The following is a 15,430-nucleotide window of genomic DNA, read 5'->3' as shown; positions in this document are numbered from 1 at the left end:
AGTCACCATGCACGACAAATTTGAAGCGGGTGGCCAGCGTGGTCATTGGTTGGACCTCCCGGGCTGCCGACAAGTGCTGCTTTTGGATTGGCCCGTTTGAGTGACAACGGTTTCTCGGGCTTTATAAGCCCCACGCTGCCGCTTGGAGGGAGAGAGCGACATACGTGAGTCGAGTGCTGCTCACGAGTGGAGTCAGAGGGTGAGACGCGATGGAGTCTCGCTGGTCGACAGTGCGCGAGAAGTTGCGTTTGCTAGTAGCTCTTGGTCCCCGTGCCGATCTTGTTCTGTACAATGCCCAGTAAATAGTGTATAAACTGCCTTTTGTTAATCTCACTGATGCCTGACTCGGAGTTTTCGCTACCGCCAAGAGAGCTGGCAGCGCTCAGTCATGAAACTGGTAGAGAGCTCCATGGCACAACAGTGCCTACAGGATGGCGCTACGACTGCACGCCGAGCTCGGAGGAATTGTACTGGAAACGCATGGTAGTTGCTTAATTCCGACATCTGTAATTTATGTGCTCATAATTACTCATGTATGCCCCAGTACAGATCTCGCAGATACGTCTTTAAGAAACCCGTGCATTAACTAGACACGCCTTTATTCACGTTCAAACGTCGAGCTGTCGTGGTGGAGTGGAAGCGCCCCATCTCGAACGCCAAAGGACCTGATTCGACCCCCGCCTTGGACGCTGGTTTTTTTATTTATTGAGTGTACGCGCCCTGTGATTTTTACTCAGCCCTCGAATATTTCGACACATGCGCAGTAGAAGGCTGTGCCAGGCACGGCGAAATCGGCTTTACATGGCATAGTGAAGCTATCGCTTCAAAAGAGAACATGTGCAGCATTAGACAGAGCGAAGAACGACTCTTCCAATGACGGCCCGCACGCCACGCAACGGCGGTGGAGGATGCAATGGGCTCGAACAGCACTTTGTGTACATGTCTTCCTCGGCTAAGAGATGCACTCCGGGGAACCTATAGGCAGCGCAAATGGTGAAGTTGTCTCCTCCTAGAGTGACCTCGGACTTCAGCGCTCTTCCCAGCCAGTCGGACAACTGTAGTCTTCTTAGCACTGAACCGTGGCCCAAGGCGGGAAAGATCAGCGTAGATTTTTAAAATCCTGTGTGGACTCTGCCATTACCACCAAGTCATCAGCGAAAGCAGACCATAGCAGCCAGCAATTTTCGTAAAGTTTGCTGAGGCTCAGGCAGAATCACATGCTTGACAGCATCAGGGCACGCGCCACGCTGGTCACAAAGTACAAGTGTGGCAACACAGGGCAGCCCTGCCGCAGGCCTTTGGCCATCATGATATGCTCTGATGACATGACTCTGAGGGGTACAGTGATGATGTTCCTGGTGTTGAGATGCCGGATGGATGACACGAAAGTGTCCCCCAACGGCCAAAGCAATCAGACACGAGAACGGAGCCACATGGGGCACATTGTCTACATCCATGAGACCAAAACGATTGCCTCTCCTTTCGTGCGATGCCTGCGCACTGTGTGATGGCAAAAATGTCCTCCGGCCAGCAGCCTGGGCAGAAGCAATTTTAGAGTTCAGTTAGCACGCCTCTAGCCTTCACATAGTCACTGAGCCACTGCTGTAGTACTCTTGCAGAGCCAGAACACCACAGTGATAGTGATGGGGATGTGGTCCGATAGGTTCCCCGTCAGCTCTCTCCAGACACTCCCATGCCTCAAGTCCTCCAAGATAGGCGCCCCTTCAACGACAGCCGTCAGGTCAGTAAGCAAGCGAGCTGTCCTCTTGACTCAGGGCCGAGGCTTTTCATCAAACGAGCCAGTACTTTATCAGGTCTAGGGCAGTGCGAACGCTTATGTGAGTGAGGATGCGATCAATTGTACCTAACTCTGGAGACGGACCAGCGCTGCTACATTTCTTCCGGCACGCCCTCACCTAATTGCGGGGTCACAGACTCCGTGCCAGGATCCTCGGACAATACCATAGCTCCGTACAGGGTGGCACTGTAAAGCATGAGGTATTCCTCCTGGTTTTCAGCTGGCCGCCCTCTCATCATACCCTTGATGTGGGGCATAGGGAGGTCCTGCCGGTATACTTACCGCACAGATTCCCAAAATTTATGTGCTGCTGTCTTTCCATCTACACGCAGGAACTTCATGAGCTGGAGGTTATGCTCGGCGAGCTTGGCCTGTATCAGTGCTTGCACCTTTTGATTGAGATGAACATAAAAAATCATACTGCTGCTATTACCTCGGGAAAGCCTTCGCTAACGGTCGTACGGTGGTCACGGTTTGCCTGACTGCACCCGCCACGCCACCTCCACCTCTAGGTCCCACGAGTTCCTCGTCCCACGAGTTCCTCTTTCTGTGAGGACGTAGACTGTCATAGACCATGTGGCACCACATTGCTGCATGTAGCATGGACATGTATGCTCGTAGGTCCTTGCCTCTCTTTTCCGCGGGTATGCCTTAAACTTCTTGGCCACACACTCAGTCGCTTGGCCTGGCAAATACCCATCAGCTTTATGCAAGTTTTGAATACAGACTGCGGTTTTCCAGCATGATTTCAAAGTCGAGCCACAACTAGTTATCATTGCTTCCGTGGCTAAAATGCCCAACCTTGTTGACCACCATCGTCAGGTAGACGGACATAAGGTGGGGTGACACCAACGCATAGTCAATGGTAGTGGAACTACCGCGGGCGCACCATGTTGCCTGCCCTACACACCGTGGCTCAAGGTTGGCAATCACCAGACCTAGCTTCTCGGCTAGCTGCAGGGGGAGTCACCCATTTGCGTTGGTTCGCCCATCCAGGTCGGTAAGGTGGCCATTTAAATTCCCAAGGTTAATCACTTGCTTAATGATGTCTAAGCAAAGCGCATCCCGGCGCACACAGTCCACCTGTTGTACATTATCAGCCTGGTGTTGCTATGGGGGCAGGTAAAGCACACACACACACACTGCAGTAGGATGTCCCAGCACTTCACCACTAACACAAAGCGGCAAATAAAGATGCTCCCAGCGGCCAAGTGGGGAACTCAAGTCAGCGCAATCAGTCCCACAGGGTGTCGCTCTTTGAACAGGTTTTGTATTCAGTAGGCCGTGGCCACAACTCTGGTGTTTTGAATTTGCATATGGCATAATAAGTGCCCTTTCTTGCATAAAGTTTGGAAGGCTAGTATTTTTGGAAGCTTAGCATGTTTTGCAGTTCTGGGAGTATACTGCTTTTATTCTTCTTTGGTTGCTTGCGACGTTCATATCACTCGTGAGATACTGTCCAAAGAGTGGGAGATGCGTCCCATGTTGATTGCGGAAAAGCAAATGTGCAGTTTTCTTTTTATTTTTTATGCATATTGCAGTCATACAGACCAAGCAGGATAAGCAACATTAAAAAAAAAGCAACTGTAACACTCCATGGAGACAAGCAAGGGAAACGCAAATAAAAAATATGCACATAGCACTTGCTTGATATATAACACTTTTTTAAAAGCAGTGACATCACAGGCAAAACATATGCCTGCTGGCAGCGCAATCCACGCTGTAGAAAAAATGAAATTTAAATGTACTGGTGAACATGGGAATCACGAGATCATGACGAACATAAGTAGAAGGGGTGGACTAACATTAAGGAGGCTGAAAAACAGGGCATAAAAAAATTTCGGCATCGTCCCCCCCCCCTTTAAATGTTAGATGTTAGTAGTCATAGATGAGAGAAAGAGACAGAGCTGTGGTAAGCATAGAAAATGAAGCATACAGTTTTTCTCTGAATCATTTCAAATTTCTCAATAAATTTTTGTAAAAGAGAATCCCATGTCACATGAGCACACTCCAGTTTTGGTTAAATAAGTCGAGCAGTTTTTTCAGACAGAGCATTTTTTAGCTTACATCTGAGAAGACAAAGACCTCTACACACAGATAAGCAAATATAATTTATGTGATTTGTTTATGTGAGATGGTTAGTAACAGTAATGCCTAGATATTTACAGGTGCTATGCACTGGCACATACACACGCTGCGGCGCTGCAACGCTGCCGGCCACCATGATTGAGGTGCATGTAGCAGACGAATTCCTGCTCCGCAAGCGTGTTTTTATGTGTCGCACTGCCGCATGGAATCCACATGCATTGGAGATTCGGCCAGCAGTTGCCGGGCGCAATAGCTTCACAAAACTACGTCATAAACAAATGCCACTTCGATTGGGCAGCTGTGCTAATTGTTAGTGCTGCTCAAGCCGGCCGACAAAATGGGCACAGCAATGAAAGTTGGTCGCAGGTTTGGTTCCCCTTGACTCTGGGATCAAAGCTCGGGTAATGGTTAATGACAACAGCGCTTCCATGAAACCAGAAAGCAGCATTTAGTTAAGACACATTCGTGGGGAAGTGTTCAGTGCTCCGGCCTCTCGCTACGGCATCTGTGGTGCATGAGCACACCAGGTAAATCTCTGACAAAAGGTGGAGACATAATAATACTATTGTGTAAGGGTCCTGTGCACACAGTGCATGCACATGACCGGACTTCGGAAGACTTGTTACCACTCTGGAGAAGTTGTTCTTTTGAACAAAGGTGGTCGTAGATTGTCACAGTGGCCACTCATAAGGCAGCAAACTGGGCGTAGTTGTTCATTTTTGCCCTATGCACCGTGTTGACAAAATTCGACACGAGTACCTGAGCTGACACTTGATAGTCCGCGCTTCGTCAGTGTCGTGTCTCTTTTTCGTGTCGGCATCTGACAACACAGCACACAATGCAAAAAATAGTGCGCTGTTTTGGTACGGATTGAGGTTGCCGCGCTAGCTCGAAAAGCTTGCAGTATCAGCCTGATGCAAGAGCAGATTTCACATTGTCCACGATATAAAGACGCCGCCCGTGTGGCCACAACTCCACCGAAAAACGAAGCACATGCCCCAAGAATTCATTTCAAGATCAAAGAGAACACGAGGTCACATCCTTTCATTCAACATTTAAGCAAACGTTGGTGGCCATCCTACACTTGTTTAGGATGCACTTTGTTCAAAAATTTCGCAGTTAAATTTAAGATTAAAATCCGAAGCATTGTATCAAGGTCAGATACGTAGTAGGGCTCGGAAAACAATGGCTCTGCACAGACACGCAGTCCACAGTTACGCAAGGAGCACCACAGACGAGCCACAGCTATCAAGTGGCGCCACGTCACCAATCTCTTCCCCGCAAATGTGTCTGAACTGTATGCGACTCTCCGGTTTCACGGAAGCGCTGCTGTCACTATCCGAGCTTCGATCCCAGAATCGAGGGGAACCAAACCTGCGACCAACTTTCGTTGCTGCACCTGTTTTCTCGACAGGCTCGAGCAGTGCTAACAAGCGCAGCTGCCCGGTTGAAGTGGTATTCGTAAACGACATAGTTATGTGTACCTATAGCACCCCGCGGCTACTGGCCAAACTTCCGATGCAAGCGGATTCCACACTGCAGTCTGAATGCGACACACGAAGAAAACATGCTTGCGGATCAGGAGTTCGTCTGCTACGTGCACCACAATCATAACGGCCAGCGGCAGCACGGCTGTGCACCAGCGCATACCACCTGTATCCATCTGTACCAAACGATGGTTATTATAATTCTGTACAGAAAGTTTTGTGGTGTCTTTTTATTTGTAGCCTGAAGAACAGATTTGTCACTTTTTGTATTCACAGATCAAACATTGCAGCACTCTAGGGCAGCATTCAGATTTGTTTACAAGCATTTTTGATGTGCAGTGCCACTGATGTTTTTGCAAACAATGAAGTCATCTGCAGAGTCTAACATTTTTTTGGACGTATTTACGGAGGCGATCAAACCACTGACACAGATAAGAAAAGAGGTCCAAGTATGCTGCCTTGAGAAACCCCAGAGGTAACAGGTAGAACGCCAGAATGAGATTTATTTAATTCAACAAACTGTTTTCTATTAGACAGGCGTGAATCCATCTCATAGCTGCTACATTGGAAGGCTAATATTGTGAAGTTTAAAGAGGTTACTAAGCATGACGCAATTGAAGGCACTGCTGAAATCTAAAGAGAAAGAAAATGAAGTAAAATTTTCCAGCACTATAGACTGATGATGAGAGTTCATAAACAATGTCACCAGCTGGGTAGCTGTAAAGAAATCGTTCCTAGAGCCTTTGCTGAAAGAAAGAATGCTGTTTTTCTCCAGAAATAATGTAACAAACCTACATAAGAGATGCTCCACAAGCTTAGAAGTACAGAAAATTAGAGAAACAGGACAGTAATTATTAACATTAAGACGACCAACTTTTTTATAAATCGCTACAACATTGGCTATGATCTAGTCATTGGGAACAACACAATTCTTCAATAACAGTTTGAAAAGATGATGTTCATATAAAGTCATTGATATTCGAGTCAAATCCACTATATTCAGCATTCACTGAAATTTGTAACTTAACGAATGCCAAGTTGCAAGAAAGTACCTCTTAAGGTTAAGAAAAATGTTACCCTTCCCCCCACCGGCTCAGTGAATGTTTCATTCAATGACCGAGCCCAAGGGCGTGGGACTGAAGCCTGTCTGCGATGGCTGCATTTCAATGAAGGCGAAATGCAAGAACGCTTTTGCGCTATGCAACACCAATGCATGTTAAAGAATTCCAGGTGGACGAAATTAATCCGGAGCCCATCACTGCAACGTTGCTCATGGCTGACATGTAGCCTCAGGACTGCACCACCAAGAAAAACATTAAAAGAAAGGAAGAGTTGCTAAGCATGGCACCTGCCACCAGCCCTTTTTTCAAAGGGGATGCGCTTAAAATTGATCCATCTACTCATCCAGCAGCCGAGTTGACAGCGCGCATGGCAGCAGACTAGCTGGCCAACTGCTGTGGAATGACCTCGCTAGCTGCCACTGATACTTATCTTGCGCCGCAAATGTCTGTTAATTTTTGTGCTACAAGTAGTTCTAAACATCCTACTAAATGAAAAGCTTAGGCAAAACCAAACTAAAAGCAGAGTCAAAAATTTATTACGACTGCAGGCTACCGTTACTGTACTCGACTGATGCATTAGTTCATGGCTGCATTTTGAAGGCAGCCAATGCTTAAATTCAAACGAGGTTGTCGAACTGCTTCAAAAATTCTGTAACACTCCACGTTCGAAGAAATTTAAAACAGATTTTGGAAAAAACTTGTCCTGCTATCACATGCACTTCCAATAGAGATCAAACTCAAGCAGATATTGTGTAGGCCAATTTCAATTGCGACTGGTTGAGCCTGATCCTAATCAACACCAATTCAGCTCCAAAAGTTATACAATTTTCACTACAAATCTTGGGGCTACAGCTGCTACCCTTGCGCTTAGGAAATGCTTCCACATAATTTCAAAATCAGATAGCAATTTATTATGATTAGAACTGTTCTTTATTTACTTGATTATAACTTACTGTCGCTACAACTTACACAAATACGAGTTCATGAAGAACACCTGGTGGCATGTAGCAAGACAATATGTCGATCCGAACCCAGCAGAAATGTGCAGCAGCATTATGTGTTGAACATGCTCAAGACTTCGATTGGAACCAGCCTCACTCAGGACTGAAAGTGCCTAATAGAGAGTTGTATTAGTAGACTCCTGTACTGATTCAGGATCGACTCGCACCACCATTCACACATCTTGCCTATGGACATTGCGCATGCCCAAATGAGAACCTGCTAGAGACAAGTTACTCCATGATTTTGCTCTTCACTTTTCAGTGCACTTAACAATTTGTTTGCAGCTGTCACAGGTGTAACCAAAACATAACACACCACAGCGTCTGGCTGTTGCTACTGTTTGGTTTATACAGTCAATAAAGGATTGTGACCACTTGCGTTGTCAGTCCTCGTCCTCTTCATCGTCGCCAAAAGACAGAAGGCGGCTGTCTTTGATAGAGCTCACTTGGTCACGGCGGCTCTTGTCAGCTTCCTTGAGTCTCTTGGCCTGGCCAGCTGCCGGAGGTGTGGAGTCTGTCCTTTTTGTGGGCTTTTTGAATATTATCCTGCCATCAGAAGACCCAATATCTGCAAGAAAAGCACAGGTAACATTAATGATGGATGCACATTGTGTCCCGAGAGAATGGTAGCTGATGGTACATCTATAGAGAAAACATTTCACAAGCTGGGAACCGGCGCTTCCAAATTTGTCAGTGTGTTGTGTTGGGTTTTTACGGCACATAGGCAACTGAGGACATCATGTGCCAAGCTCGAGGTATAGGAGAAATTTTCTGGAGAATTTTATAGAAATGTGAAAAATTGTCGGTGGTGTAGTGTTTAAAAATTTAGCACTACCTTGTCATGGCAAAGAAAAAAAAAAAGAAATGGGTACCATTAAAAGCTTTAAAGAGGGTCGGGTAACCTCAGCAGCCATCCTTGCCTGGGCAAGGACCTCGAGGCTCCCAGCCAATCAAATAATGACCTCAGCCTTTTTCTCAGGAATAAGGAAATGGCTGAGGTGCATAAGGTGGAGCACTGAGTCATGATTTACCTTTTTTGAAGAAAACCTTCTGTTAAAATCTAAAAACACGACGTGTCCACAATTGCATTATCACCTAAGAGCAGCGCTGGGTGAAAAGGAATGCATCCCATGAGTAATGGGCTTGTAGAGCGGTTCAACGGCACCCTCAAAAATATGATCAAGAAAATGTGCCAGGAGAGACCTACTGATTGGGATAGATATCTCCCAGCTCTTTTGTTCGCTTACCGCGAAGTACCGCAAACGAGTCTTGGTTTCTCGCCCTTCGAGATGTTCTATGGGAGAACCGTTAGAGGTCCACTTACAATACTCAAGGAACTGTGGGCTAATAAGAAGATTGCATCAGATCTCAAGACAACATACACATACGTTCTTGAGTTGTGGGACAAGTTGGAAGAAACATGCAGGCTTGCACATCAAGGCCTGGAAAGGGCGCGCGAACGCTACAAGGGCTACTATGACAAGAATGCCACTCACAGGAATCTAATCCGGGCGACAAGGTTCTCATTCTGCTACCCACGGATCACAATAAGTTACTGATGCAGTGGAAGGGCCCTTACCTTGTGACGCAGAAGAAAATGACATGGATTATGAGTTATTGATAAATAACACCAAGAAGGTTTTCCATGCAAACATGTTGAAAAAGTACGAAGAAAGAGTTCCCATACAGTGTGCCCCCAAGGTAGCATGCTCGGTAGTAGCCAAGGAGATAGATGATGTTGTCGAGGTGCCCACGTGCAGTGGAAAGAAAGCTGTACGATGGTATAAGGTGCCAATAAACCCCAATTTGAATGAAGACCGAAGATCACAGATAAAGGCCCTACTCCAAAGCAAAGGGGATTTGTTTTCGGATGTGCCGGGCAAAACGGTCATATGTTGCAGACTAGATCTCTCTACAGATAGACCAATCAGCGTGAAGCAATACCCACTACCTTTAGCAGTTCAAGAATCAATTGAAAATGAGGTATGGGATATGTTCAAGCTTGGTGTGATTGAGAGGTCGTGGTCAGCATACAATGCGCCTCTCGTGGTTGTCAAAAAACCTGATGGTACTAACCGACTGTGTGTAGATTTTCGTCGGCTAAATGACATCATAGTACCCAATGCAGAACCCATACCAAGAGCGGACGTGGTGTTCGCTAAGGTGGCTCACAAAAGGTTTTTTTCTAAATTTGAGTTAGCTAAAGGGTATTGGCAAATACCAACGGAAGATTAATTTAAAGAGAAGACTGCTTTTTCGTGCTCGGCGGGTTTATTCCAATTTAAATTCATGCCTTTTGGTTTGAAGACAGCATCTGCAATATTCACGAAGCTGATGAGGAAGGTTTTGGAAGGGCTCCAAAATGTAGAACACTATATTGATGACATCCTTGTGGTAACAGATACGTTAGAAGAGCATGTAATTATGCTGGAAAAACTATTTGATAGAATTCAGCAAGCCAGGTTGACCATAAAACCGGCATAATGTGAGGTGGGCTTTGAAGCCATTACTTTTCTCGGACACAAGCTGGGGATGGGCCACATCGCGACGAAAGACGACATCTTGGACAAAGTACAGCAGGCCCGGACACCAACGACCAAGAAAGAGGTACAGTCGTTCCTGGGTTTAACGGGATACTACAGGGACTTTATTCTCGATTATGCCCACATAGCCGACCCGCTTGTCGAACTCACTAAGAAGGGGGCAAGCAATAAGCTGAATTGGACTACTGAACATGAAAATGCATTCGTGATGTTAAAAGGGCATATGGCAAAACCGCCCGTTCTGCTTGCTCCGAATCTGGATAAAGAGTTTGTGCTTCGCACAGATGCATCAGACCGAGCTTTAGGAGCCTCACTCTTGCAAGAAGAGAATCGCGTGCTACATCCGGTATTTTTTGCAAGCAAGAGATTATCGGCTAGTGAACGCAACTACTCCACTGTTGCAAAGGAATGTTTGGCGGTGGTGTGGGCGGTAAAGAAATTCCACATTTATCTTTATGGGAGACATTTCAGGATTCAAACAGATCATCAGCCGCTTGAATACTTAAACAAAGGCCAAAATGAACAATAGTAAAGTCATGAGATGGAGTTTGGCCTTGCAAGAATACTCATTTCAGGTGGAATATATTAAAGGCAGAGATAATGTTGGAGCGGACTTCATGAGTAGAGCCAACTGAACAGCTCTAGGTATCTCTAGGATGTATCTTGTTGTTGTTGTTGCTGTGTTAATGTATCTCTGGGGTTTATCTTGTTGTTGTTGTTGCTGTTATGTGATTATACAAGGGAGCGTGTTGTGAACACCAACATGTTTATTAAGGACTCTGTACGGACAACAGCAGTGGTGTGTTAGTGTTCTGAAAACGCAGTTTGGTGTACTCTTGGTGTGTGCTGGACATCTGCGGTGTATTGTGTGCTGGGTCCAGAATCACCACAGAAGATAGGTTGGCTGAACGGCTTGAAGATGAGTATGACATGAGCAGTTTTTCATGGAAAAACTCTTGAGAGAGGGGGCCCTCCTTGTCACATATAATAAGGAGTCTAAAATAAAATTATGAAAGAAAGAGGTGTGAAGAAGACGACGTGGATTAACCGAAGAATAAAGATGAAGCATTCGGTGAGGTGGAGAGAGATGATTGGTGGAGAAGCATTCGGTGAGGTAGAGAAAGATAATTGGTGGAGAAGACGACGACAAGGCTTACGTGGACTAACGCCAAGGCTATAAAAGGGCGAGGGAGAGCGAGGCACGGGGGGGAAGAACAGAGCAGCGGAGGCTCCGGCGGGTCAGGGACGCTTCGGCTGGAAGAGAGCGATGCCGGCTACTGCTCTGGTGAGCTCGCGTTCTACGGCTTCGCATCGTGGACTTCCTGCCATGCCTGAGCCCGTTCCGGGGAGTCAACGGAGGACGCTACCACCTGCTACGGCTAGGGGTGTCTCCAGCGCTGTTGCCACCCATCCGGGTGGTGCCCCCAACGCCAACAACACCGGCATCACCTCCACGGGCGCTTGGACCGGGAGCTTACACGACGCAGCCAGCGACGCCGCCAGCGACGCCGCCAGCAACGCCAGTCCAAGCACGTCGAATGCCGCCTTGACGCCGGCCTCGGCAGCCACTCCGAACCAACCGTGAGCACGAACGCCGACCACTAATAGTAGAACGCTAATAGACGTTGGTAGCAGTGTTCCCGGGTCGTGTGTATTTTTATTATTTGTGTTTTGTGTTAGTTTTGTCAGTTTTGTGTTCTAGTGTGTGTCACGTAGGGTGTATTAAATGTGCGTCTGTGTGGGTACACCTGTCGCCTAGTCCATTCTTTCGGTCCGAGTGTTCTCCGGGGAGATCCGTGACAGAAGCAAAGAAAACCGATGCTTGGTGGCGTCACAGGCGGCCAAGAGAGTTTCGGTTTGTTATGGCGCTTCACGTCTACGAGCTTTGCATGCCCCGTGGTTTTGTTTTTGACGCGCCTCGATTTACAAGCACAGAACTGCAGAGGAACTCCAAGTGCCGCTTCAAGTGCTAGTTAACCTTTGAAGGAGCCTGTTAAGGCTGGTCAGATGTTCGCCACAGTCGATGGAAAACTATGATGGCATGATGGTCGGTGATCGTACAAGGCAGTTATCGGTATAAAGAGCACTTGTGTCTTCATACGCTCGCCCGGCGAAACGTTCCCGGCTGTGCCAGTCAACTTGAACTACTTAACCGAAATCGTTTATTAGGGACAGGAGACAAGATACAAGGCAGTTAAGAAAAAGAGATTTGGAACCTGCAGAGACCGTGACTCCGCTCTCCTCCAACTCGTTTGTTTGCGGCTGCATTTCAACACCTTCGGCAGTTGGGTGGAGTTGTTCTTTTCGAGCTCTCGGCTAATTTAATCCATTCATAGTACACATCTCAAGGTACATGCAATTGGGTGAGAGAGCCCGATCCAGTGGACCCCGTATATCCGGAAAAGCGCGGAAACCGTTGAAGCGTCGTGAGTCGGTTTTACTTTCAAGCCGCCAACTTTAAACGCGAGCGCCGTTGAGCACCCATCCATTTTTTGTGGCAAAAAGATAAATAAATAAATAACCTGGCCCTTGAAACCGTGAGAAACCTCCTCGACGCCGCCGGCTGCCCCGTGCAACAGCACCATTCAAAGAATCACAATCCACTGGCCCCAAAGCCTCGGCCAGCCTCCGATGGGCGCTGGCCTTGTCCTCGCCCCTCGCGACTCCCCGCACTGGGGTTAAGATATTTTAGAGTTTTAGCGCAGCCGGTTAGCCGTACGGCAAGTACGGCAACACATTGCTATCGTTGCCAGGCTTGCCAAGCCACATTTGCAGTACGGTCGCAGTTGCCGCAGCTACCGTGTTTACCGTACGGTAGAGCTAAATCTGTCTATTTAATTAGCAACGGCTGCTCACTCAGGAAGGGGGAAACGACCCGCCGGCGCCTAACCTAACCATGCTCCCTCAAAAGCATTGCACGCTCTGTGGGGCCGAGGTCGCTGAAATGCAGGCCGGAGTTTTTGCGAAACTTCGTTGTCGGGTTCGGGAACGGGATCCATCGTAATGCTGGCAAAACGCTGGTGCAAACATAAATGAAGCGATTATAGCGACCCCCAATAGATGCCTTCAACGCGCGGCGGCAGTAGCTTTCATTTTGGCTGCTGCTAGACCACACCGCTAGCTGCCAGAAATCACGGAGTCTGCGTTTACGTCACGTTTCACGTCACTCCGTCACATGACGTCATAAGAGGTCGCCGTGACGTCACAAGAGTGTCCCGAGTTTGAATCAGAGCGGCAGGAAAAACTTTTTCAACTTCGAATCCAAATTTCTTTGAAATAAAGGCATCTTTCGCTCCTGGACAAGCAGCAACAAAGCCATGAAATGCCGAACTATCAGATTTAGCTAACAAGAAAAAATTGATGAGTTTTCACTGTCCCTTTAAAAACAGCACAGCAGTGCAGCCGCACACACCGGAATGTGGCAAAAACACGTGCGCAGTGGCCCGCCACGCCGGACCGAGCCACCCAGCGTGGACTCATTTTTCGCAGCGCCCTCTAAGTTAGCGACCGGTTTTCATGCTCCCCCCTAAACATATTGTGGCTGCGTGCGGGCAGCGCTTTCGCACGTGGCAGGGGGGAGAGTGCCAACACCCCAGTATGTTATTCTTACACCGTGGCTACAGCAATAGCCTAGTTCTCTCGAGCACAGGCCAGTGAAGCTGACCTGTTTGCATCAAGGCAGGTTCGAATGCCAGTTGCGCAAACATTTTTATTTATTTATTTCACTTGGAACAAACCTACAAATATCGCAAGCTCTTGCTCAGGGTTTACCCATCAGAATAGTGCTTTCGCACTAATAATGAAGAGAGAACGTGGGGCATGGCGTCACTTCAGCCAATGACGAACAGGGGGAGTTCAGAAATGTTACGGAACTGGTTTCAAAACCGTTATTTTATACCGAACAAAACTGCACAGCAAAAAGCTCAAGGGTTAGTTATTGCATCATTTGCACTTATCTTCTAGACTTTAGAAAGGAAAGTAGCCTGCATTCATTGCAGACTTCAATAAAGTAGTCACCTCTGAAGCCGTCATATAACAGGATTTAACTTCACTACTATCCAGCTGAGGTAGCAAGCAACAATCTATGCTGCATACATACAACACACCCAGTGTATTTAGAGAACCAACCCAAAGGGCTCAAACCAGAGTTACTTTATTACACCAGTGACGAAACACCTAATAAAAATCCAGATGTGTCCTATGGCCAGTTCCTTCATAACGTTTAGTCCTAACGCATCTCGAAACTAAGCACTGCATCGCTAGGTACTGTACCTTCAGTCTGCCAAGCCAGATTGGCTGAGTGGCCACAAGACAACGCTTTCTTATCAACTTAGCCATTTAACCAAGCGTAACTGCCACGTTATACACTCCGAAATCACAGCGTTCCTCACAGCTACCTAGTCCACACCGCAGCAGGCACGAGTTGCCTCGCGTTCCTCAGATATTGGCCAAACGCAACTACCACCACTCGTTGCGTCAGTGGCGCCGTGAAACTACAACTCCTCGTGTCGGTCTTTTCACAAATAATAATTTTGTTTACAAATGGGGCTGAAGACACCGTAGCAACCGCTAACACCTGAAACGCATTCACTACGCACTGCATTAAAAGCAGCACAGCTGCACTTCGACTTAGCAATCGTGAGCGATTCCAGGCCGGAATATAGTTTATATTTTTCTCGAATTACATTCTGATCGTTACGCTCGTTGCCAACCATCAACGGACAACGCTGTGAAATCTGAAACTTGCTCCTCGTACAGCTGCTGCTGTTAAACATTTTTCAGTGCACTGATAAAAATGGCAAGGAAGCGTACTATGAATATGACAGCACACAACAGCGCTAACAGCTGTTGCAGCATGTAAATTATAACTGCAAACCACAATCGCACCTTCGCAGTCATTACTCAAAACAAAGGATGGGGCACAGCGGCTGTCCTGTTCAGCGTTACCTTCCTCTTTCTGACGACACTTTTCAGCTTCCTCAGCAGTCAAATCACCCGCCTTGAGAACCACAACGACAGGCTTTTCGTCATCGAAGTCGACCGCCACAGCGTCCGCAGGTAGTTCTTCCCTCTGCCAAGAAGCACATTAATCATTCAGATGGCACAGACTTCTCGACTAGATGAAAACGCACTGCAAATTGCTCACCTTTGTATCTACTGTGGGGCCTTCTTTGTAGCCGACACGTTCCTTAAGTTTCCTAAGAAACGGAGGGTCTGACGGCTTCACACATGTAACGCTATTCTTTTTGGGCATTCCTGCGTTTCAGACACAAAGAAATGACGCATGTAACCGAGGCGTTCTCACTGAAACCCTACCCCGCCAACAATACAGACGTTCACGCGCGCTTCCATGCTCGCCGGAAACGCGGTCACGCAGTTTCGCGGACGGCTCTTGGCTACTATCGCTATTTTGGCTATTTGTCGGTAGTACCATCATCATCATCATCATAAA

The 15,430-nt window shown here is 47.3% G+C and overlaps 1 protein-coding gene across 2 annotated transcripts; it reads right to left on the bottom strand.

The window, feature by feature from the left end:
- Positions 1-3,302: 3,302 nt before the first annotated feature.
- Positions 3,303-15,427, bottom strand: LOC144114215 (uncharacterized protein KIAA1143 homolog). 2 transcript variants are annotated; one of them, XM_077647807.1, is made up of 4 exons: positions 15,313-15,427; positions 15,125-15,234; positions 14,926-15,049; positions 3,303-8,003 (listed from the first exon to the last, which is right to left on the bottom strand). In XM_077647807.1, exons 1-4 carry the CDS (start codon positions 15,425-15,427, stop codon positions 7,819-7,821), a joined length of 534 nt encoding a protein of 177 aa, XP_077503933.1. In that variant the 3' UTR covers positions 3,303-7,818. The 2 variants fall into 2 exon arrangements, with proteins under 2 accessions (XP_077503933.1, XP_077503934.1); XM_077647808.1 differs by having other exon boundaries at positions 15,125-15,355.
- Between the last annotated feature and the right edge of the window lie 3 nt (positions 15,428-15,430).

The sequence above is a fragment of the Amblyomma americanum genome, chromosome 1 (assembly GCF_052857255.1).
Source record: "Amblyomma americanum isolate KBUSLIRL-KWMA chromosome 1, ASM5285725v1, whole genome shotgun sequence".
NCBI lineage: Eukaryota > Metazoa > Arthropoda > Arachnida > Ixodida > Ixodidae > Amblyomma > Amblyomma americanum.
The sequence above is the reverse complement of the archived record's forward strand: the minus strand, read 5'-3'. Positions and strand labels throughout refer to the sequence as shown.

Coding starts and splice junctions, on each gene's coding strand:
- LOC144114215 (XM_077647807.1), bottom strand. CDS start 15,427: ATGATGATGATGATGATGGTACTACCGACAAATAGCCAAAATAGCGAT. Junction 15,235..15,312: donor GCATGGAAGCGCGCGTGAAC/GTCTGTATTGTT, acceptor TCTGAAACGCAG/GAATGCCCAAAAAGAATAGC. Junction 8,004..14,925: donor GTGTCGTCAGAAAGAGGAAG/GTAACGCTGAAC, acceptor CTTTTCTTGCAG/ATATTGGGTCTTCTGATGGC.